Raw genomic sequence first — 25,242 nt, forward strand, 5'->3', positions numbered from 1 at the left:
AATCAATCAATCAATCAATCAGTCACAGCAGATCTGGATTTAGGACAGTAGCCCAGGTGGCATTTTCCCTATCTGTTGTTTTCCTAGTCTTTTCTAAAAATATTGCAAAGAATTTGGAAGTGTAATGAACATCTCCCATGGTAAATTATTCCCGTTTCTATATTTGACTCAATTTGTCCTCTTTAATTCCAACTTTATCTTCACAATCTGATCTTTCCTTACTTTTAAAAACACCACTTAAACTTATTTGTCTACTGTCATTCCACGCCTTCTCTCCATTGACAGCTCGGAACATACCACTTAGTCGAGCAACTCGTCCTCTTGCTCCCCATTCTTCCTAGCCTAAACCTTTTGTCGGAAATCACCCCGAACAAATTGAGCTGTGTTTTTTATATTTTTTTTTTCAATTCTCGAATGGAGTAATCCTGGTGAGGTCCCATACACCACGGCAGGCTGGCTGAAGTTCTCCTCTCCAGCTGTGCAATTGGCCGAGTACTCGTGTGTGGGTTGTTGCGAGCTGTGTCCAGAATAGCCTCCTCATTCTCACCATATGTTACGGTCTTCTCACGGACAGGTGGTATCGTATGAAATACCCCTGCTGTTCGTAAACGTCTTTTAACACTGCGGGAAGTCTTAGCAGTAGGATATCGTCTATCGGGATGCCTATCCTGATACAGACGTAGTCCCTGCAACGATTTATCTCTTGCTTACTCGTAGTCTATATAAGGGGCATATCAACATATTGAAAAAAATGAAAAATCCACAGCTTGTTTCCAATCATTTGACCGGATCAAGAATAGAATGAATGAAGCCCCCATCTAGCGGGGAGAATAGGAAATGTGCCTGCCGCACTCGTCTGGGGAAATGATTAATGACTGCCAGATGGAATGATATTGGAGAGTGTTGTTGGAATGAAAGAGGACAGGTAAACCCGCCTCCACTTTGTCCAGCACAAATCTCACATGGAGTGACCTTGATTTGAACCGCGGAACCCAGACGTGAGAGGCCGGCACGCTGCCGCCTGAGCCACGGAGGCTTTGTCAAGATATTCGACCATATAAACAGTGCAGTGTACGCAGTGCACATAACAAATGGCACAGAAGCTGCACATCAATGTAAAAGTTCGAGTACGATGTAGAATTCGAACTACCAATACTATGTTGCGTTAATTTGTAGGCTACCTTTTGAACACGCGCACAACGTCACAGCTATGAGTTAGACTTGTATTTAGAATATTTGTCAAATACAAGACTTCACAAGAAGTTTGAATACTTCATAAGTTTACTTGTCAAATCAATTGCAAAACTCGAGAGAAGTCTTCAAAAGTGTTCGAAAGAGAAGTAGACCCTGTTCTAATCGAAAAAAGAATTTCCGAGTCATTGACAGAATTGACCAATGGATTTTGAGTATTAACGGTGCGCGGTATGCCGCTAAGCATGCTGGGATTGCCGGGACGGGAGTCAAAACAACAGAAATGGCTTCGTCTTATGACCGAGGGATGTTGTGTGTGTCACAGCGGCAGCGCACGAGGAGATTGCAAGAGAATGATTTAAATGAAATGGACAGCTTTTATATTACCTATAAGAACACACTGTTCGCGTTGATCGATTTGTGACGATCTTCGCTTATTATTGTTATTCTTAGCGAATTCTCCCAGTATTGGAGGACGTAAAGCAAATAACTCAATCAATTCTTCAGTGGGTTCTTGTTGTTCCATTCTTTCCGAGAAGGCTTGTTTACGTTCTTCCGACCACTTTGGTCTGTACTGTTTTTTCTTGTGGTTGCTCTAATGTAGCTTCCCAATTGTTTACATTGTGTCAGAATATGTCTCTTTCTAGGATGTCTGTTGAACTTAAGTTTGTGTTTTTGACGTCCTTTCGAAGTTCATTAAGCCACGGTGTTGACTTTTTAAGCGAGGTTACGTAATCTATTATCTGTTTTGTCAATCGATTTTCTGGTAATCTAGTGACATGACCGAAGAATTTCATTCGTCTTTTCCTAATGCCAATTTAGATGTTTGAGGACATTTCTGTTGTTTTGAATGATTGTAACCTGTAACCGTCTTGGATGTATTTCGCTGCTAAGAATTTCCTAATGATCTTTATTATTATTACTATTATTATTATCATAGAATTCCTAATATATTTTTGTGTAATAAGTTATGAATTTCTGTTGCACTGATATCAATTATTGTGAGTAAATACAATATAGTAGTACTTCTTTATCTGCTTACACTCCAAGGTCGGCTTTTCCCTCGGACTCAGCGAGGGATCCCACCTCTTCCGCCTCAAGGACAGTGTCCTGGAGCTTCAGACTCTGGATCGGAGGATGCAACTGGAGAGGATGACCACTACCTCGCCCAGGCGGCCTCACCTGCTATGCTGAACAGGGGCCTTGCGGGGAGGGGTGGGAATATTGGAAGGGATAGACAAGGAAGAGGGAAGGAAGTGACCGTGGCCTTAAGTTAGGTACCATCCCGGCATTTGCCAGGAGGAAAAATGGGAAAACCACAGAAAACCACTTCCAGGATGGCTGAGGTGGGAATCGAGCCCACCCCTACTCAGTTGACCTCCCGAGGCTGAGTGGACCCCGTTGCAGCCCTCGTACCACTTTCCGAATTTCGTGGCAGAGCCGGGGATCGAACGCGGGCCTCCGGGGGTGACAGCTAATCACACTAACCACTACACCACAGAGGCGGACCAATATAATACAACCTCTGCAAATTATGTTATCACACTAGATACATTCCAAAAATTATGCTGAGGATAACCACATTAATATTTTCCCTAAATAAATTCTATTTTCTGGCATATTTCTGTTATTTTTAAGAATGTATCCGACTGATAGAACCACAACTGCTGTTTGCCTTTCCTCCATTTTACAACAAACTGCTATTAAATTTTGTCAAAGCTTTTCAAATTTTGTCAAACTTTCAGCAGTGCTGAACAATCTTTGACAAGATTTGACAGTCTTTCTTGTGAAGTATTGAACTGCGAAGAAAACACATTAGGCATTAGAGTACGTTTTTCATCATGTTCGCTGTTTCGTACGCTCTCTACATCACTGCATCGCAGTTGGAAGCGTTAATTTCACGTTTTGCTCAATTCGGCCACGACATCTTCACATACAGTAGTTACATGGTACATTGACGTACGATAAATGATTAAAAGAAGGTCATATTTTTCGAACGGTCTATAGGCACAATGGCGGGACAACATGATGGCAAGCATAATTGGCAGCCATATGAATTTTAGTGCTCAAGGAAAGGACATTTATAGATACTTTAAACCAGAAACAGCTTCCAGGAAGGACATTCCAGGGATCATTAATGAACAAGGGGAGTGCATATGCGAGAACACAGAAGGGAGAAATATTCAGTCGGCAATCTGTAAAGGTAGTTGGGTACCAAGATAATATCCACAGAGAGGAGAAGTGTACAGTAATAAAGGTGATATACTGAAATTTACTTATGATAATAAAGACATTTATAAAATAATATCCAAAAGTTGAGAACTAGAAAGGCGGCTGGGATTGATAAGATTTCTGGGGATATATTAAAAACCGTGGGTTGGGATATACTCCCATATCTGAAATACGTATCTGATTACCGTGTGCATGAATCAGTGATAGCAAATGAATGGAGAATTGCAATAGTAACCCCAGTGTACAAGATAAAGTTTGACAAACATAAAGCGGATCAGTACAGGCCAGTCAGCTTGTCATATGTTGTTTTTAAGCTCTAGGAAAGCATTCTTCCTGATTATTTCAGACACGTTTGTGAAATTACTAACTGGAGTGATAGAATGCAGTTCGGGTTCAGGAAAGGTTATTTCAGTGAAGCTCAACTTGTAGGGAGATATTTTACATTCAGGAGCTCAAATGAACTATATCGCTATTGGCCTGTCCAAGACTTTTGATAGGATAGATCATGGGAAATTACTGACGAAACGGAGGGCATTTGGACTAGACAAAAGAGTGGTTGAAGACATGGCTAAATTTCTAGAAAATAGAACTTAGAAAATTAGAGTTGGTGAAGTGTCATCTGATGCTGTAATGATTAAAACGGGTGTCCCACAAGGGAATATCATTGGACCATTAATTTTTATTATATATACATACAGTATATAGGTAGGTAGATAACATGAGTAAAGATCTGAAATCACAGATAAGGATATTTGAGGATGATGTTATACTGTATAGAGTAGTAAATGAGTTGTAGTATTGTGGGCGACTGCATAGGAACTTAAAAACAATGTTGCGAGACCACCAGCAGGCAATGGTATGTAGTATGTAAATGGGATGAAAAGTCAAATTGTAAGTTTCACCAAGAGGAGAAATCCTCGCAGTTTTAATTATTGTGGTTATGGGGTGAAAGTTCCTCATGGGGATCACTGTAAGTGAACAATGATCTTCATTAGGGTAATCATATTAACGAGATTGTTAAGAAAGGTTACAGATCTCTTCACATGGTTAAGAGAGTATTTAGGGATTGAAGTAAGGATGTAAACGAGAGGGCGTATAAGTCTCTGGTAAGACCGTAGCTAGAGTATGGCTCTAGTGTATGGGACCCTCACCAGGACTACTTTATACGAGAATTGGACAAAAAATTCAAAGGAAAGCAGCACTATGTGTTCTGGGTGTTTTCCGACAAAAGAGTAGTGTTACAAAAATGTTCAAAACTTTGAGCTGGGAAGACTTGAGAGTAAGGAGAAGAGATGCTCGACTATGTGGTATGTTTCGAGCTGTCGGTGGTGAGTTGGCGTGGAATGATATTAGTAGAAGAATACGGTTGAGCGGAGAAGGTAAATATGGAATTCAAGAGGACAGATTGGGGAAAATATTAATTTACACGAGGAGAAGTAAGGAATTCGAATAAATTATCAAGGGAAATATTCGATAAAATCACAAGTTCATTGAAAACGTTTACGAACTGATAGAGAATCTTCCACCTGCGCGACAGTCCTATAAGCAGATCGTTGATGACCAACTGATTGATTGATTGATTGATTGATTGATTGATTGATTGATTGATTGATTGATTGATTGATTGATTGATTGATTGATTGATTAGGGGCTGCCTGGCCGAGGCGGTAAAGGCGTGCTCGGTTCGCCCGGAAGGACGTGGGTTCGAATCCCCGTCAGGAAGTCGTAAAATTTAAGAAACGAGATTTCCACTTCCGGAGGTGCATATGGCCCTGAGGTTCACTCAGCCTTCACCAAAAATTAGTACCAGGTTAATTCCTGGGGGTAAAGGCGGCCGGGCGTAGAGCTAACCACTCTACCCCATCACGTGCCGCGGTTAACAATGGTAGAAGCCTTTACTTTCCACTCCTCCAAGTGCCTTCATGGCCTGTACGGAGATGACTTTGCTTTGCTTTTTGATTGATTGATTGATTGATTGATTGATTGATTGATTGATTGCGGGGACTATATTGGTGTTCAGAATAGTTCGCAGCATGTGCTTACAGTGCGTGTACTATACGGGATGCTAGCAGAGAAAAAGTGGCATAATAATAATAATAATAATAATAATAATAATAATAATAATAATAATAATAATAACAAATGTCAGTTCTGAAGGAACATTTACATTCCACTCGTCCTAAAGCCAACATGACGTGAACAGAAATGGTTTTGCTCCTTATCAAAGAAGGTCTACTGTATATGAAATTAGAGCAACCGATCGAAAACAAACTGCATTCAACTCGAATCGCTCAAGGTTTAAGGTTGGGTGTGATTTCAACTGAAAAAAAAAATGAATAAATAAGCGGTTTCTGAGAAGGTACAGGATCCATGAATTAATCATATCGAATATCGACCAATTCAATGACAAGCAGTGATAATTTAATCTTCCAAAAGTTGGCAACACTGCTTACGAAATGAATCTGTTTACTTTGCGGTTACTCAAGGTTAGACTTGCTGTAAGGAGATCGTAAGAACTTGCAGATGATAAGATAAAATTTAGATGATAAATTTAATATATCGACTTATTATCAAGTGTATAAACTTGGTCGGCCGCTTGTAAGATTACAACATCAGAGGAACAGATTTACTTCCTACAGAACTGGAGCAAGTAGGTACTCTTGAACCACTTCACCACGTGTGCCAAGTTGTTTTTTGGTCGGTAGATGCAGAGTGGGTCTCGGCACATAAGTGGCCACGGCTGGTCCGTGGTCCAACAGCTCTCCACTGTGACCGGCTAACCGAGCAGAGGAGGAGTGGGCACGGCTCTACCGTGGCTCTACGCCTCCGCATTCAGGAGACGGGACAGGGCTGGGCCTCACGGCTTGCTCCAACCGTCGGCTGTTCTGAGAATGGTTTTCCGTGGTTTTCCATTTCCTGCACTAAGGCGAATGCCGGGACAGTTCCTAGTATAGGCCACGGCCGCCAACCCCCTCACCGCCTCCGAGTATCTCCTTCACCGTAACAAATCTCCCGGCCTGAGAGACGGCGTCACCGTTTAAGAGGCCCGCCTTCCCCCTTCAGGGGAGGAATGAAAACATTTCAGTAGTTGTTCTTAATCACATACATTTATATATGATGAATTATTCAGGAAGGTAGGCCCACCAAATGCGGAGTCTAGCAAGTACAATGCTCGGAGGGGATGGTCACAGCTCGAAATGAAATATAGTTCCTCTGTTTCTCTTTACTCTTTTGACAAAAATACATCTTATGGTTGGGAATCATCCGAAAGTTTTGTGTAACGTGACGCGACAAAACGTGCAGGCTGCGATGTAAAGTATTGTTACCTAGCAACCGTACCGTCTTATGGCTGGTTGCCATCTGCAATAAGCACCGTTGATGGATGGCCATGACCGAAGATATATTTATGATCATTGGATTTTCGCAAAAGGAAAAGGGGTTCTTAAAAAAAATTAATAATTGACTTTCACCTTTGTTGTTCATGTCTTGCATTGAACATCTACTGAAAGGTATAAAGTGTCAAGGAGGGATTCAGTTATGTGGAAATGTAGTAACAATTTGGCCTATGCCCACGACATGGTCTTAATGGCAGATTGTGTTGAATACTTAGGAACTTAAAAATAGGTGAAGATTATCCATTCCAAGACTGAAGTGATGTCATCAGGGAAGAAACCTAGAGGAATTCGATGTCAAGTTGAGAATATAAAACCGGAACAGGAAGATAATTTCAAGTATTTACGATATGTATTTTTCCAGGATAGAAGTAGACTAACTGAGATTGAATCAAGGTGCAGCAAAGCTAATCCAGTGAGCTCACACTTCTCTGTAAGAAAGAAGTAAGCTCCCGGACGAATAACTGTCTTTACATCGGTCAGATTTCAGACCAACTTTGCTGGGTGGACTCAGGATATCTTATTCGTAAGTTAGAAGAAACAGACAGGAAAGTAGCGGGAATGATCACGGATACAAACAGGTGGGAACAACAGCAGGAGAGTACTCAGACTGAGGAGATAAAGCCTAAGTTAGGAATGAATTCGATGGATGAAGCTGTGCTTCGATGGCGGCGCGTAACGCGAATGGAGGAGGAGATAGTTAACACAGTCCTCTATAGATGGCACAACATAACTCAATTTCTCTAAAAATGATGCTTAACCCATTTTCGCGAGCGCCCACTCAATTGTAAAAACATATGTATAATAAATAATAATAATAATAATAATAATAATAATAATAATAATAATAATAATAATAATAATAATAATTGTACCGGGAGGTACACCTCTACGCCGCACATATGAATCTTGCGCTTAAAAGAACTCCCCTACAGGAGAAACACTGAACTTGAAACTAGACCTATTTAAACCTTTTCTCAGAAGATGTCACTACCGTAATTTTGTTATTGTGAAATTTCCAGTACTGTGTGAATTTCAACTTGTTTTTGTTTTCCGTTCATCAAGAAGTTTGGACACTCTCATAGATGTCACGGCTAGAAAACTATAATCATGCACCCTGGTGCGAAGTGAAAGAAATTTTTTGAAGAAGTTGTGTATTCATAATTTTTTACTAATTGATGTTCATTTATTTTTTCCGCCAGTTTTGAATTCAGCCAATACCTAATTTTTGTAATTAATTTCCGACCAATCCTGTATTTCTTCTTCGATTCTGAGAGCCACTTTTAAATTTGACCAATAAAATTCTGGGGGTGTGTCTTGATTATTCCTGAAAGGTCTCGAACTTTCCCCGAGGGTTTATAAACTGCGGATTTTCACGTCTCTTGGCCATTTGATCAACATCTAACTAAGTGTGGGTGTGTCTAGCAGGAGGCGGAAGGCGCCTCTTTCATCAGACAGCAGTTCTTCAGCAAGGTAATGGCCAGTTAACATCTTTATTTCTTGCTAGCTCCGCAGTTTAACCTGACGGAAAGGTCCGAAACTTTAACCATGTAACCTACTTTTCTACAATTGTTATTTTCTGCCGGCTTATGTAAAAACTTCATAAATCTTTAACTGCTAATAGGGGATAGAGAGCGGTGCACCCTCTCGAGCTCCCCTTCATTTTGGTTTGAGGTGACTACGTTTTGTAACTGGTTTTCTTCCTTTCCGTAATGTCTTTTTGTCTTTCTTATACGAGTCACCTCCATCGTTTGGGAATAGCCCCCGTTTCATCGGCCTAGTGCCCTTTAGGTTTTAAGAATGCATGTTTAGGAGTGCAAGTTCACGCCTCCGTTCAATTTGTGTTTAGGGCCATTTACTCAACCTGTTCTTTTCCGCTACGGCCCAATAGGTTGGGTACTAGATACCCCTGTTTCAATTTGTAAGTTGTGCCTTGATGACAAATGATTGTAATTTTCTGATATCGCCTTGATTAGGCTGGGAAAACGGAGAGCGCGTTAGCTCATTTTTTTAAGTACTGCAAAAGTGCCTCTAGAAGGCTTTATATTGTAAATTACGGAGCAAGTGCTGCAGGTAGTAGGAGATTTATGCCCTTTTGTAAATTTATGCTCTTCGGTAAAGTTGGAGCTGGAAGCTCAGAAATTGTAAAACTAGGGGCTTATAGCCCAAGTGTGTTAAAGTGTTGAAATCTTGAATTTTTCTAAGTCTTGTTTCTAAATTGCTATGTCATCGTTATCTCACTAAGTGAAAAGTTGTTAAAGTTTTGTTGTTGATTGTTGAAATTCCAAAAATATAACCTTTGTTAAAGTTTTAAATTAACTTTGATATTGTAATTAGACCCATTCACCCCGGCACCTCTGCTGGTCCACGGGTAACCCCGTAATAATAATAATAATAATAATAATAATAATAATAATAATAATAATAATAATAATAATAATAATAATAACAATAACAATAATAATAATAATAATAATAATAATAATAATAATAATAATAATAATAATAATAATAATAATAAGGCCCCTAAAACGTGTGTTAGTCTCGGTACATTGCGGAAGAGCGGGCTAGACTACACTAATGTATTACCGCTTACACATCCGAGCTGACCAGGAATCGAACCCGGTGCCCGCTGAATGCTGGCCATTCAGCTAATAACATTCAGCGACAAAGTTAAACTGACTGAGTTTCATGACTACAACAGTGTTTGGTCTAGTCAAGTCACAGGACGCTGACCAGGAGGCCTTGGATCTCCCTGAGGCATTCAGATGAATGAACTACGCTACGTCTCAACAGCGTGTGATCAAGCGTTACTTATGATGCACACCAACGAGCAAGGGGACCTTGGCTACTAACGAATGACTGTAGTAAATCAATTTGAGTTTCGAAAACCCATGAGTTAGCGTTAAAAGCGCTCCGTAGAAGGCCATGAAAGAATGTCATATTTTTCGAACGGTGCCGGGTTCGATTGCGGGACAGTTCACGGATTTTTACCTGGCCTTGAGTGTTGGTTCGAGTTTCTACTCAGCCTACGCGATTACAACTAAGGAGCTATCTGACCGTGATATAGCGGCACCGGTCTAGAAAGCCAAGAATGACGGCCGACAGGATTCGTCGTGCTGACCATGCTTCACCTGGTAATCTGCAAGACTTCGGACTGAGCAGCGGTCTTTTGGTAGGCCAAGACCCTTCAGGGCTGTAGTAGTGCCATGGGGTTTGGTTGTTCCCTTCACGTGGGGTTGACATCAGGAAGAGCTTCGGGCCGTAAAACTGTGCCAAGTCCACATGCGTGGACCTTCTGAAAGAGCCATTCCCAACCATCAACATCCACTACTAACGTTTCAGGCCCTATCCCCCTTGTCGGTGGGAGCGGTAGAATAACACCCACGGCATCTCCTACCTGTCGTAAGAGGCGACTAAAAGGGGCCCCAGGGACTCTGAACTTGGGAGCATGGGTTGTGACCACGGGGCCCTTAGCTGAGTCCTGGCATAGGTTCAACTTACTTGTGCCAGGATTCTCACTTTCATCTATCCTATCCCACCTCCTTTGGTCAGCTCTTGGTTTCTTTTCTATCCCCGACGGTATTACAGCACTCGAGGCCAAGGGAGTGTTTCATTCTCATGCCCTTCGTGACCCTTGTCTTTTTTGACCGATATCTTCATTTTTCGAAGTGTCGGATCCATGCCATATTTTTCCTGATTAGTGTTATATAGAGGATGATTGCCTAGTAAAGTATTGTTACCTAGCAACCGTACCGTCTTATGGCTAGTTGCACGTCCTCTTAAAACCGCCACGAGACACTATAAAATGCTGGCCGCTGAGGAGTAGGACTGTTTGCTCGTTGGGCTGAGTGACTCAGACGGTTGAGGCGCTGGCATTCTGACCCCAACTTGGAAGGCTCGATCCTGGCTCAGCCCGGTACGCAAATACGTAAGCTTCGTGTCGATAGATTTACTGGCACGTAAAAGGACTCCTACGAGACAACATTTCGGCGTCCCCATAAACCGTAAAGAAAGGTAGTTAGTGGGATGTAAAAACAATAACATTATTCAAAGAAATGTTCAATAATTTGGCCCCGTCACATTCAAGAGTGGCTAATTACTGGCTAATTTGACTGCACTGAAAACTGTCTTTTATTTGCGATGTTCTAAGTGATATTTTTGTTTCTTCTTTCTTTTTTCTGTCTTTCTTTTTTTTTTGGCTAGGGGCTTTACGTCGCACCGACACAGATAGGTCTTATGGCGACGATGGGATAGGAAAGGCTTAGGAGTTGGAAGGAAGCGGCCGTGGCCTTAATTAAGGTACAGCCCCAGCATTTGCCTGGTGTGAAAATGGGAAACCACGGAAAACCATCTTCAGGGCTGCCGATAGTGGGATTCGAACCTACTATCTCCCGGATGCAAGCTCACAGCCGCGCGCCTCTACGCGCACGGCCAACTCGCCCGGTGTCTTTCTTTCTTTGTTAATCCATTTGCACTCTAAGGTTGGTTTTTCCCTCGGACTCAGCGAGGGATCCCACATCTACCGTCTCAAGGGCAGTGTCCTGGACTGTGAGAATTTTGGTGGGGGATACAACTAGGAAGAAGGACCAGGACCTCATCCAGGCGGTCCCACCTGCTATGCTGAACAGGGGCCTTATGGGAGGATGGGAATAGACAAGGGATGGGGAAGGAAGAGGTCGTGGACTTAAGTTAGGTACCATCCCGCCATTTGCTTGAAGGAGAAGTGGGGAAACCACGGAAAACCATTTGGAGGATGGCTGAGGTGGGAATCGAACCCCGGCCTCCGGGGGTGGCAGCTAATCTCACTAATTACTACACCACAGAGGCGGCAGTATTTTTTGGTTTACATCATACCGACACAGATAGGTCTTATGGGGCCGATGCGATAGGAAAAAACTCGGAAGCGGAAAACCATCTTCAGAGCTGCCGACAGTGGGGTTCGAAGCAATTAACTCTGGGACGCAAGCTCACAGTCACGTGACCAAACTGCGCAGGCATTCGTTCCGTTGCGTTGTTCTAACTGAATTCTGGCTCTTAAGTTACCGAGAAGTGCATTTATTATTCTCGGTTTCACATTAAATAATATGATACCGGTGCCACCTCAACACAACAGAATCTGGCATATCATTAACTTGTTTTGACGAGGGTATATTACGAATGCCAGTAATTTAAAAGTTAAATCTCACTGTTGAATCACTCAACCAGTTAATGTTTTGTGTACTGGGAGTGCTGTCAGCTGTGCTGATAGCCGGCTGTATCTAATTAATTCCGCTCAATTTATCACTGGAGAGAACTTCCCAGACATAAAGCCCTTCCTGGTCGAGAGATACTGGGACTATCGTACAGACACTGTCCAGTCACTGGAGCACGTGTCAGCCTCGTCTAGTTCGTCTAGTTTAGCGGTGAGAAGAGCACCGAATTTTGAAAACCGAAATTGAGACAATAACATACAGCGAAATACCCACATGCATAGCTGGCAACCAACTATCTTGTGGCCCTGTTAAACATTTGGGAGTTTTTAATATTTATTCCCCAAATTATCCTAGACTTTGGTATATCTTGGAAGACGACATCATAATCCGAAGGTATGACGCCCTCTGCTGTTACCGATCTTCGCAGGAGGCATAATGAAAGGTTAGTTGGAAAAGTCACACATTTCACTGAAAGACATTTTTACGATCATTTGATTTTCCAAAAGGTAAATGTTTATAATTTTTGGACAGGACAACAATTGAGCTGTAACGGTCCGGTCGTTATAGCAACAGTTAAGCGGACTTTTAAACTTAATACATCCTGATATAACTGTTTAATGTTGAAAATACTTCTTAGCGAGCAAAGTAGGGGTCCCCGTACTACGAAAAATTAAGCAATTTCCTCATTGTGCCAAATGCTTAACGGCTAGGGGGGCAGGAAAGGTTTCAAATTGTGAGTCTTGGTCTATCAATTTTAAAAACTAAACCAAATTTTGAAAATCACTTCCGGCCTAAATGCGGTTCCGGAAAAACCTAAAATCCCTTGTTTCTTTACTCGTTTTCTTTTTTATTCATATCCTAGCCAAATTAACTTATGTACATAATTGTTTCTGTAATGTGTTCTCGTGGACAGTCGAGATTTTCTTCTGATGACGCAGAGCAGAGTTATCTGCGAAACGTAAAGCATTTCACCTTTTTTTTTCTTGGCACGGCATAAGCCAAAAAGTCTATATCATGTCTATAAGTACGGGCCATGAAATCATCAATGGCAACATTAAGTAATTACAATTTAATGCCTTTCCTGGTGAGACCTAGAGATTACAGTAAATGCTGTCCGGCTCCATGTTAGCGTTGCTGGCCTTTGGTCACAGAGGTACCGGGTTCGAATCCCGGGCAGGGTCGTGAATTTTAACCATCGTTGGTTAATTCCGCTGGCATGGGCGACGGGTGTATGTGTTGTCTTCATCATCATTTCATCCTCATCACGACGCGCAGGTCGCCTACGGGAGTCAAATCGAAAGACCCGCATCTGGCGAGCCCAACATGACCTCGGATACTTCTGGCACTAAAAGCCTTACGCCATTTCATTTTATTTACCGAATAAATCATTCACAAATTTAGCACAACAAGTAGGGGTTTCGATTTCTCCTGCACACAGAGCTACAAAGCTGTACCGGTTTACACGGGCCCATTCTTTAAAACCTACTGATCCAGCCACAAGAGTGCATCAATGACCGATCGTTTATTTGACCCTTTTCGGCCTGGTTTCATCTTAATGATCATGTGAACAGTCATAACTAGGGCTCGGATGTTTATGTAGTAATAGGTTAGAATGCAAACGTACTGAAGCGAGTAACAAGTAGAGTTTACCCGCACGAAGGTAATGCTATGAGGTTTGCATAAACATCAGGGGTTCGGCCCATTAGAACCCCCTAGAATTTATGTTACCCCACTACATTACGTTAGAGCGGGATAGTCGACATTTCCTACTAAGTAATTTTATTACTAAATAATTTTGTTACAGGGAAATGGTCGACTAGCCCGCTCTAACGTAATGTAGTGAGAGTAACATAAATTCTAGGGGTTCTAATGGGCCGAACTCCTAATGTTTATGCAAACCTCATAGCATTACCGTCGTGCAGGTAGACTCTACTTGTTACTCGCTTCAGTAAGTTTGGATTCTAACCTATTACTGCATTAACATCCGGGCCCTAGTCATGACTGTCGCTATTGGTGTGCAGAACATCCTAATGGTGTTTATGAAGTCCCTTATTATGAAGGATTACACTTCGAACATCTTTCATAAGGTAAGACTTCATGTGAGATTGTCGGGGCGGCCGCGCGCTAGGCTGAGGCAGCTGCTGTAGCGCAGAGTACGAACACTGTGCACTCGGTCTGGGTTTGTAAGAGAAACCGTGTATAAATCAGCCTATATACCCCGAGTCTAACTATATCACTAGTCCGTATAATAACAAATAATTCACATACGGTATTATTACTTCAGAATTAATTAACTTCAAAATAGACCCATGCGTCATGTAAGATGATCGTCTGCTTCACTTTAGGTCTAGACTTCAACCACGGTATCCCCTGCCTGTCGTACAAGACCACTAAAAGGGCCCCAGAGGCTCTTAACCTTGGAGTGTGGGTTGGCGACCACGGGGACCTTAGCTGAGTCCTATCATTGCTTCCACTTACTTGTGTCAGGTTCCTCACTTTTATCAATCTTATTCGACCTCCCTTGGTCAACTCTTTCATTTTCACGCTCCTCGTGGCCCTTCTATTTGTTACCCCGATAACTTCAGATTTCGAAGTGTCGGACCCCTTCCATTTTTTCTCTGATTAATGTTCCCAGAGAATGGTTCACTAGTTGTACTTCCTCTCAAAACAATAATCACCACCATCAGTCTAAACGAAATAATTTGGTTCCGAATTGTTGGAATTGCAATGTGAAATTAAATGGTGTATGGTTTTTAGTGTCGGGAGTGTCCGAGGACAAGTTCGCCTCGCCATATACAGGTCTTTTCATTTGACTCCCGTAGGCGAGCTGCGCGTCTTGATGAGGATGAAATGATGATGAAGTCGACACATACACCCAGCCCCCGTGCCAGTGAAATTAACTGTGGTTAAAATTTCCGACCCTGCCGGGAATCGAACCCGGTACCCCTGTGACCAAAGGCCAGCACGCAATGACATTGCAATGTCATTACGATAGAGAGATAGGAATCTCCATAAATCTTTCGCAAGCACTACAATAAAATCAGCTTATAACGCAGATCGACAACGTTTAAAGCGTCAGTAAAGTCACAGCATTGAGTAGAGGGGACCATGGTTGAACATGATGATATATTATATTAACAGAGCGCTCTAGTTCTACGAGAAACATAGTTATAAGTAGAGCCCGGATTTTTATGCATTATTAGGTTAGAATGCAAAGTTTTGTGAAGCGAGCAGCAAGTATAGTCTACCTTAACAACGATTATGCTATGGGGTTTCCATAAACATTTGGGGTACGGCACATCAGAACTCCTATAATTTATGTTACTTTTGCTACATTATGGAAGAGCGGGTGGCCGACACTACCTATTAACCACATTTAGTTTGCAATCTAACCTGTTACGGCATGAAAATCCGGGCTTTGGTTATAAGTATGCATGACAAGGAAATAGCATAGGCCTTGGAATTCGCAAAGTCGCATTGCATTAGGGATAATATAACGTTATCAAAGTCTCACTGGAATGATCACATATGGCTTTGAATTCGTGTTGGTATTCATTGTGCAGTATCTAAGCTCTTTGAAGAATGTAGCAATGGGCCTTGGAACTCGTGAATCCACATTCGCACTGCAGTTAATACACTGTTATCAAAGTCACATAAAAAAGACACATAGCTAGAATTCCTGACGATATTCAACGCGCAATATTTTAGACATTAAGATCATTCACTGCATAAAAGCTAACAGTCATTTAAAATTATAAAGGTATATTCAAAGTTAAAATGTTTCAGTGTAAAACTTATTCTACTCCAAGCATAGCACTGATATCTAATCTTGGTGATGTACTCACTCGGTTTCTCATAGCAACGAACGAACGAACGGTCTGTTCTAATCCCGCAGGTAGAGATAAGACGGAACCACTCGACACTGTAGTGCACAACGGACTGACAAGAGAGATGGGCTTTGAGGCCTTCTTCACCCCCCTCCTCTACAATATTACTGATAAAAGTAAGCCTTCACGACATTGGAAGATGGCAACAACTCTCTGTCATTCAGGGGAAACAGAGTGGCTAACGAGAAACCTCCGCGAGAAAATTAGTTCGATGAGGATGGAGTTAACGTTCTACCAACGGGAAGCTCTTCCCGGGGGACTGATAGCCCAGTGACAACGTTATTACCTACACTCCTAGACAGCCGCGGATTAATAACAATAATAATAATAATAATAATAATAATAATAATATAATAATAATATAATAATATAATAATAATAATAATAATAATAATAATAATAATAATAATAATAATAGTTTTCTTTCTTTCTTTCTTTCTTTCTTTCTTTCTTTCTTTCTTTCTTTCTTTCTTTCTTTCTTTCTTTCTTTCTTAATCTGTTTACCCTCCAGGGTTGGCTTTTCCCTCGGACTCAGCGAGGGATCCCACCTCTGCCGCCTCAAGTGCAGTGTCCTGGAGGTGAGACATTGGGTCGGGCATACAACTGGGGAGGATGATCAGTGCCTCGCCCAGGCGTGCTCACCTGCTATGCTCAACAGGAGCCTTGGCGGGGGGATGAGAATTTTGGAAGGAATAGATAAGGAAGAGGGAAGGAAGCGGCCGTGGCCTTAAGAGGTACCATCCCGGCATTTTCCTGGAGGAGAATTAGAAAACCACTTCCAGGTTGACTGAGGCTGGAATCGAACCCACCTCCACTCAGCTGACCTCCCGAGGCTGAGTGGACCCCATTCCAGCCCTCGTACCACTTTTCAAATTTCGTGACATAGCCGGGAATCGAACCCGGGCTTCCGGGGGTGGCAGCTAATCACACTAACCACTACACCACAGAGGTGGGCAATAATAGTTTTACGTCCTAAAAATAACTTTTACGGCTTTTCGAGATACCTAGGTCCCGTATGATGTATTCTTCGTCCCGGTAAACCAATCGACGAGGCTGGCGAAAATGTGCACCTACAAACACCAATGGAGTGAATCGGAATTCAACCCGTGAACTTCGGCTGATAAGGCCAGCGGTTCTTCTGCCTGAGCCACTCATTTCGGCCTTAATTAATATACATCCAGCCTATGTATGTACGTACGTATATAATGCACTAGACAAAGATGCTCCAAAGTTTCCATGTATTGGGGCGCAACTGATTTTTGGATATGGAGGCGCGAGCGCCGTTTGATTATTACAACAACAACAACAACAACAACAACAACAATAATAATAATAATAATAATAATAATAATAATAATAAGAGCAAAGTCATCTCCGTACAGGCCATGAAGGCCCTTGGAGGGGTGGAAGGTAAAGGCTTCCACTATCTGTAACCTCGGCACTTGATGGGGTAGAATGGTTAGCTCTACTCCCGGCCGCCTTTGCCCCCAGGAATTAAACCTGGTACTCATTTTTGGTGTAGGCTGAGTGAACCTCAGGGTCATGTGCACCTCTGGAAGTGGAAATCTCGTTTCTTAAATTTTACGACTTCCTGACGGGGATTGGAACCCACATCCTTCTGGGTGAACCGAGCACGCCTTTACCGCCTCGGCCAGGCAGCCCCTATTACAATAATAATAATAATAATAATAATAATAATAATAATAATAATAATAATAATAATAATAATAATGAAACATGCAGGCTAATATTGACTGAATATTTACGTAATGTGTGTGAAATCTGGCAATGCATATTCCCTGGAAGTTTAGGAAAAGTACTCGTAATGATGTACAGCCTCCGTGACTCAGGCGGCAGCCCACCGCCCTTTCAGCGTTTAGTTCCGTGGTTCAAATTCCGGTCATTCCATGTGAGATTTGTGCTGGATAAGTTTTTTCAGGGTACTCCGGTTTTCCCTGTCATTTTTCATTCCAGCAATGCTCTCCAATATCATTTGATCTGTCAGGCATTAATTATTGCCCTAGAGGAGTGCGGCAGGCTTCGGCAGCCGGCACAGTTACGGTCCTCGTCGCTAGATGGGGGTTTCATTTATTCCATTGCTTGCCCGATTGAAACTGTAAACACGTTTTGGATTTTCTTTTCCATTCCAACTGCCATTCACTATTAAAATTGCAGTTTCGTGACCATTTAGTAATGGTTGGAATCGCTGTATAAAATAATATTGCTAATTAATAACTGATGTTTGCTGTTTGCAGTCAATAAATTGAGGTCGTGAAAATTGAATTCTTCAGTGAACTAAAATAAAGTTTAAAGAACGAATAAGATGCGCTTATAGATAACCGGCATATTGCTTCTAGTCACGACACAATACGGATTCAAATGAGGATTCCATGAAACCGCCTGTTCCACGACCGTGAACAGCAGATGTATCGTGAGAATGTTGAGACGGAAGGATTTATGATATAGACCCCGTATTTTTAGGCAGTAATTGGTTAGAATAGAAACTTATTGAAACGGGTAACAAGTGTAGTCTGTACTGCAGAACGGTTATGCTGTGAGTTTTGCATAAACATAGGGGTACGGTCCATCAGAACCCCTAGAATTTATGGGCCACTTGACACTTCCTACTAACCGAATTAGTTTGCATTCTAACCAATTACTGCACAAAAATCAATGAACCATTCAAAATGCGATTGTTTCCTGGAAGGTGTTCTAACTGAGAAATACCAAGTGTCAGCATATTCGCCTCATCCCCAGCCTTTCTCTATGGAGGTGTCGCAATATACGGTGTACTTCAAAATCACACAGCACCTGGAAGAATATTCTAAAATATCGGGGGAATAAGTACAGCTAAATCTAAGAAGAAAAAGAGGTGAATCACAATTCTGTGAATGACGAAGAAAATGTTAACCATTACCTGTATGTTGAAAAATAATTCTAAACTTTTAACAACGGTTAAGGTTGGGAGAAGTTAAATCTGCGTTTGGAGGGCGCTAAAAAAAAAGGTACATCACGGGCGCCATGGCACGTCAGAGAACCTTGCACTAGACGGGAAGAGAATTCAACTCGTCCTTTAAGATCTGAACGTCGCCATGTAACGTGATTGTAATCTCTCACCTAATGGTGTGATCATCTTATCAGCTGTGCACGTGTGAGTATGTAACCTTGCGCCTGTTTAGATGAACGACCTAGAGACTTGGGTTATGTCTACGATAGATAGAATTCTTCATGAAACTATAGGTATTCTTTCAGCTGGGGTTCGAGTTTTCGGTGCAGAAATAAACTGTTAAATTCTGATCTTGATTGACAGGTCTCACTTGGCTTCGCACGCAGCAATCATACGCACACAATTCGAACACACGTCTGCTGAACATCACAACACGTGACTGCTGTGCACTTAGTTCGACTCCAGACAAGGCCGATAATTTGCACTGACTGCTCCACACAGTGAACTACCCAACACACATCACTAGACAGAATATCACAAGGACACACTCTCAAACACTAACACCTGTTCGCGGCGAAACTGATTTTATACTCTTGCTGATGGAGTTCTAGTATCTTCGTGGAGTGTCCGTGACGTGCCTTCAGGATTACCGGAAACTTCGCACACTGGCTCGCTCAGGGGTGTACAAGACGGATAACAGTGACATGACCACGTAACAAGATGTAATGTGTCAAACAGTGTATGAGTTATATAGAAACACTGCTTACGACAGAGAATTACAGTCAATGATGTTGCAGTTAAAACAAAAGTCAACAGGTGTATGAAAAGAGGTCGTTCTTTTTTGTAGGAATCTCGACTTTTTAAAATGGTGCCAAATTCCGCTTTGGGAAAATCAAATGATCATAAATATTTATTTCAATAACCGAAACTCAAAACTGATAACGGTTAATTTACGTGCATTTATCGAACCGTTTTCGACAGACATCTGTATGGAATTTGGAGTTGACAAATGTAGTATTCAGTGCATCGAACGAGGGAAGCTGATTCGGGGCTATGAGACTGTCACGAATGAAATAATTAGTTCTCTCCAAGATGAGGAAATGAGGACTATTTGATTTTTTTTAAGGAAAAGCTTTCTGTATGTCTCTCAGTACATTCAGCAATATTTCACTTCACAGCCTGCCATCCATCAACGGTTGGTAATTTCAGGTGACAAAATAAAGAAATGGGCAGTCTCGTAACTTGGTTGGTGCTCGGCAACCTGTTCCAAAAGTATTAGTCTTTCTTTTCAAACTCTTGAAGATAAATATTTGAAGCGAGGTCTTTTTTTTTCCTTTCCTTTGTACCTCATCAACCTCTTTGTCCTACGAGCTGTAAAAGTGTCTCTCATGGGGTTGTTTCTTGCACGCATTTCCCTGGGCTTGGCAGTCTGCAAGTTCTGACTCGCGAGGAAAGCGATGGGAAACTATTGCACTCATAATCTTCCTGGTGGGCCTTTTGAGTAACGCCTCGGCTATCTATGACAGCTGGTAGTGGAACTATTGAGGATCCAACCAGCCTTCGTGCTGAGAACTAAAGTACTGCTAAGCAAATCCAGTCTTCAGTTGAGCAACAGAGAGAGCAAGTTGAGAAAATACAGTATGAGACTGAGACGAATTTAATTGGGCCAAGGCACTGCTCTCGTCTGGAATCTTCCCCGCAAGATCTCTCTAACTCTGCTCGTAAACACTGAAACCTTGACTAGCCGTAGCTCACTACGTGGTGACTTATCATACGGCTCAGACAAGCGTATTCAAAACGACGCCAGATTGACTGTAGTAACATGATCCTTAATCGCCACACAATGACAAAGACACATTTTAAAAACAGTGCTGATGAATCATAACACAGTAAGAGAATAGAAACACAGTCTGTACCAGCAAAAATCTTCTTTGTTATAACCAGTTTTAGGAATTAAAGTCCATCTACTGTACCGTAATATAGGTAACATACACCACTTCATATCCGTCTTCCCACCTCTCTCTTGTTCAAAGAATTGTATTTATTTACATTCCAACCCTCCTTAACTCTTTATCTTCTGAGGGGAAGTTGGACTTTTTTTCGTTTGCCCAGTCTGTGCTGTATAACCGCGCGAGTTGGCTGTGCGGTTAGGGGCGCGCAGCTGTGAGCTTGCATCAGACAGTCCTGAGGATGGTTTCCCATTTTGACACCGCGCAAATGCTGGGGTTGTACCTTAATTAATACCACGGCGGCTTCCTTTCAACTCCCAGGCCTTTTCTATTCAATCGTTGCCATAAGACCTACTTGTACAAAAAAACTGTTGTATACCTACATAACATAAGAGGTAACTTTCTTAATTTAGTTTCCTGGTTTCATTTCTCCTTATTACTTACTGAATCACCCTGGTAAGTACGTTCTCATTAAGGCGAAGGAACAAAGGAAATGAAGTGCACCAACGAACAAATTGACCAGAGAACAGTAACTACGAACACCTCTGCAAAGTGATCCCAACAAAGAACAGAGCGCTGTGGACGACTCAGAGAACGGTTCACCTTGACTCGGTTATGGAGATATAGCATGGGCGGAACGTGGGTGTCTTTATACTTTTGTACTTTTGTATCACCAAGTTAGGAAGTTTTTTAAATTTCTGAGTCAGCTAGAAATTACGAACACGTCGGCGAAAACTACAGCTTTCACCGGTTGCCAAAAATATCTTTTATTCAGTGCTTGTATACCCGCATCGGAGTCGCGCTACGTTGCACATCCGCTGCAGCAGCGCCCTCAAACGGAAACTTTAAGATCACAACTTATAGTTCATTTATATGAGCTCATGTTTTGTAATATATTCCCTAATCCTATCCACACCTCGTGGTAATATTACTGGCCTTCTGGAAATAGAACACTGGCCCTCGTCTTTTTCAGGCAACTACGATCTTTCTCTAGTTCCGCTTCTTGTCTGAATGATCAGTTTAGCGACCTCTTTTTAGAATGTCCCGGGCTCGATTCCTGTTTTTTTTAAAGATGTCCTTCCTGACGACAAACCTATTCCGAGGGATGAACTATACACACTGTTGAGTAGTATGTTGTATATATTAGCTTTAAAAGATCCCGGAAATGTTTAATAAAACAGAAGTGAGTTACCATACATTTCCTTTAAAATAACTCCCTTCCGAAGTGACACACTTCTGCTAGCCCGTGCCTATTGTCTGGAAGCCATTCTGCGAAACCAATCGTACCGTTGTCGTCGAATTTGCAGTAACTTCATCACATGAGTTTTCAGTCTCGGAAAGAGAAAGCAGCTAGATCGGGAGAATATGGAGGATACTCCAAAGCAGTAACGATATGCCTGGCAAGGTAATTTTTTTCCAGTACTGATCGGTTTGACAGTACGTTGTCGTGCAAAAGAAACCGGCTTTGTGTTCGTTTTTCCGGAAGTACCTTACGCCAGATATAAACGTGCTCTTTCCTCATTTCTGCTTCACCTTTACCTTCTGTCAGCATTATTAATGTCCCTTAAGGAGATTTGTGCAACAAAACACAAAACGTCATGTTTGAGAGTTACTCTAGCCGATATTATGAAATGGGATCAATGAGCATGCATAAACAAGAAAAACTGGTTACAATGCAAAGACAACAATAATAGTGATTATGCATATTCTATGGAAGTGACGTCATCAACGTTACCAACACCTAATAAAAAGCTACCTGTTTCTTTGCAAAAATCAAATGAGCATAAATATGTCTCGCGGTCATGGCCATCCATCAACGGCTGCTAATTTCAGATGGCAACGAGCCATAAGACATAGCCTGCATGGTTGCTAGGTAACAATACTCTACATCACAGCCTGCTAGAGTTACACCTCCGACAGATGAACGCCAGCCATGAGACATATTTATGTCAAAACGTTAAAAAAGAAAATACCGTACGGTATAAGGTTTCGGAGAATTTTTTAAATGTAGAGTTATTTAATTAAAGTTGTGTATGACCAGGCGACTTGGCTGTGCGTTTAGGGGCGCTTAGCTGTGAGCTTGCATGCGAAAAATAGTGAGTTCGAACCGCACTGTCGGCAGTCCTGAGGATGGTTTCTCGTGGTTTCCCATTTTCACACCATGTAATTGTTGGGGCTGTTCCTTAATATTAAGGTCACGGTTGCTTCCTTCCCACTCCTAGCCCTTTGGTATCCCATCGTCGCCATAAGACCTATCTGTGTCGGTGCGACATAAGAAAGGTTGTGTATGAAGACATATCAAAGTTTCTTTGCAGGAATATTAAGAATGAGGGAGGTTATAGAATGTGCTGGGAGAACCAATATGTCCGAATGCTCTAAAGAATAATAATTTTGTAAATGTGTTCCTAAAATTTGTTCAGTGTTCCTCATTTTTATCCTTCCTGACCCTCTGTCTTCATACGTAGCAGTTAAACGAGGGCAATGAACAAATGGCATTTCGTTTTCCAGAGTGCATAATCTTGTCTTGGTCGGGGGCTCTTTATTGCATAAACGATTGATGTCACCCAGGAAATGAGCATGACGTCACAAGAGACGGATACAATCAAGCCTCTTCTTTCTTTAAGATGTATCAACATTGGCACAGCAGGCGGCCTTGACGCGCTCACAGCCTTCTCAATACTTTCTTCAAGTGGGTGTGTCACAGTGGCGAAACCAGAAAGTGCCTTTATGTGAAAGGAGCTCCTGACGTAACATTTGCACTGGCTGTAAACATTTAAATAGAGGTCACGCAGAACGAGTTTTGCAAAAGCAAAAACAGACAGGTTTGAAATTTAGGAGAGGTAGGAGCTGTTTCAGATTTGATCACCATAACAATCATCATCACTAGCGCCTGAATGTTTAGGCAGTAATAGCCTAGGTTAGAATGCAAACTAGTTTGGTTATTAGGAAATGTCGACTAGCCCGCTGTTCCGTGATGTACGGAGTGTAACATAAATTGTAGGGGGCCGTACCCGTACAGTTTTACTATAATAATTTCGTGTGGCTATTTCTAGCCGAATGCAACCCTTGTAAGGCAGACCTTCCGATGAGGGTGGGCGGCATCTGCCATGTGTAGGTAACTGCGTGTTATTGTGGTGGAGGATAGTGTTATGTGTGGTGTGTGAGTTGCAGGGATGTTGGGGACAGCACAAACACCCAGCCCCCGGACCACTGGAATTAACCAATGAAGGTTAAAATCCCCGATCCGGCCTGGAATCGAACCAGGCACCCTCTGAACCGAAGGCCAGTACGCTGACCATTCAGCCAACGAGTCGGACTACAGTTTTACTAATAAACGGTGTATAACTTTTATACAAGGTTTATGCACCGTTTATGTGCAACTTGTTCATAATAAACGGTGTATAAGCCTCCTGTGTATACATCTGTTATAGTTATTCACTGAATTACTTATACAGACCAGGACCCTTGTATAAGCGTTGTATAGCAGCGAATGACGAGAAAGAAACGAGTGATCAGTTTATATAATATATATCGTCTGCAGTAATATAATCGTGGTGAAATATCCGACTTATCCACTGGGCACACATTGAAAAAACGGAAAATAACGTTAATCTCCACAATATTTTTAACATTCAGTAGAAGACAGGACGTTTTGAGGATCGAGGCTGGAAATGTTCGTAAAATAAAACAGTTTAAGAGGTGGAGTGATCCATTTATCTTAGATGGCGGAAGTTTAAAAATATAATATCGATTATGCTCGAAATGTCATTAACACGGTCAGAAATGACTTACCGGTAATGAAAGATCCTACAGGTGGCTTTGTTTCTTGCGAACTTCAAGTTCTCACAGCACTACGGACATGAGCTCGGAAAGAGGTTAGTAATTATACTATCAGTGACAATTATTACTATGGAACGTTTCTTCTTAATTTGAGGATCCATTGTTCACCCTTCTGCCTTTCTTCCTTGAACTACTGCGAATCCCCATGCACAAGCACGCACTCGCGAACTACACAGACTTCACGAACACAATCCACTTGTCCTCAAGAATTGTACATTTATCACTGATTTTTATTTCATCAATATTATCCTACTGATAAAATGAACACTGCACTGCATACTACTGTGTGAATATTTAAATGCGCACTGTTTAGGAGATCTCTAGTGGCAAATCAGCCAGCAGTGTCACGCGTGAAACGTAAACAAACGAGACGTTCTTCCTGTCATAAATTAAGAACTAAGCGAGATAAAGACTTAAGGTTATTTTAAAAATAACTCCCGTATCCGAAGACCATTTGCCTCCTTTTGACCCCCGTGTAAATTTAACAGTAAAGACGTTGGCCAGCGACTGACTTTTTAGTGTTTGCGCTTACCAATTTCTGAACATGACTGTAAGGAAAGATACACACTGAATTTTTTATAATTCAAATTTCAAATCAAACTTATCTAC

At 41.8% G+C, this 25,242-nt stretch overlaps 1 protein-coding gene across 2 annotated transcripts in view; it reads right to left on the reverse strand.

Annotated features, from left to right (window-relative positions):
- Nucleotides 1-25,242, reverse strand: part of LOC136885103 (monocarboxylate transporter 14) — a 265,167-nt gene that overhangs the window by 154,143 nt on the left and 85,782 nt on the right. The window contains exon 1 of one of the 2 annotated variants that reach the window (XM_067157558.2): nt 15,856-16,158. The exons of the other annotated variant lie outside the window; for it this stretch is intronic. Within the exon in view, the coding sequence (XP_067013659.2) occupies nt 15,856-15,867 (12 nt within the window). The 5' untranslated portion in view covers nt 15,868-16,158. Of the gene's footprint in view, nt 1-15,855; nt 16,159-25,242 lie in introns of those variants that run through there. 2 annotated transcript variants of the gene reach the window in all.

The sequence above is a fragment of the Anabrus simplex genome, chromosome 13, assembly GCF_040414725.1.
Source record: "Anabrus simplex isolate iqAnaSimp1 chromosome 13, ASM4041472v1, whole genome shotgun sequence".
Classification (NCBI taxonomy): domain Eukaryota; kingdom Metazoa; phylum Arthropoda; class Insecta; order Orthoptera; family Tettigoniidae; genus Anabrus; species Anabrus simplex.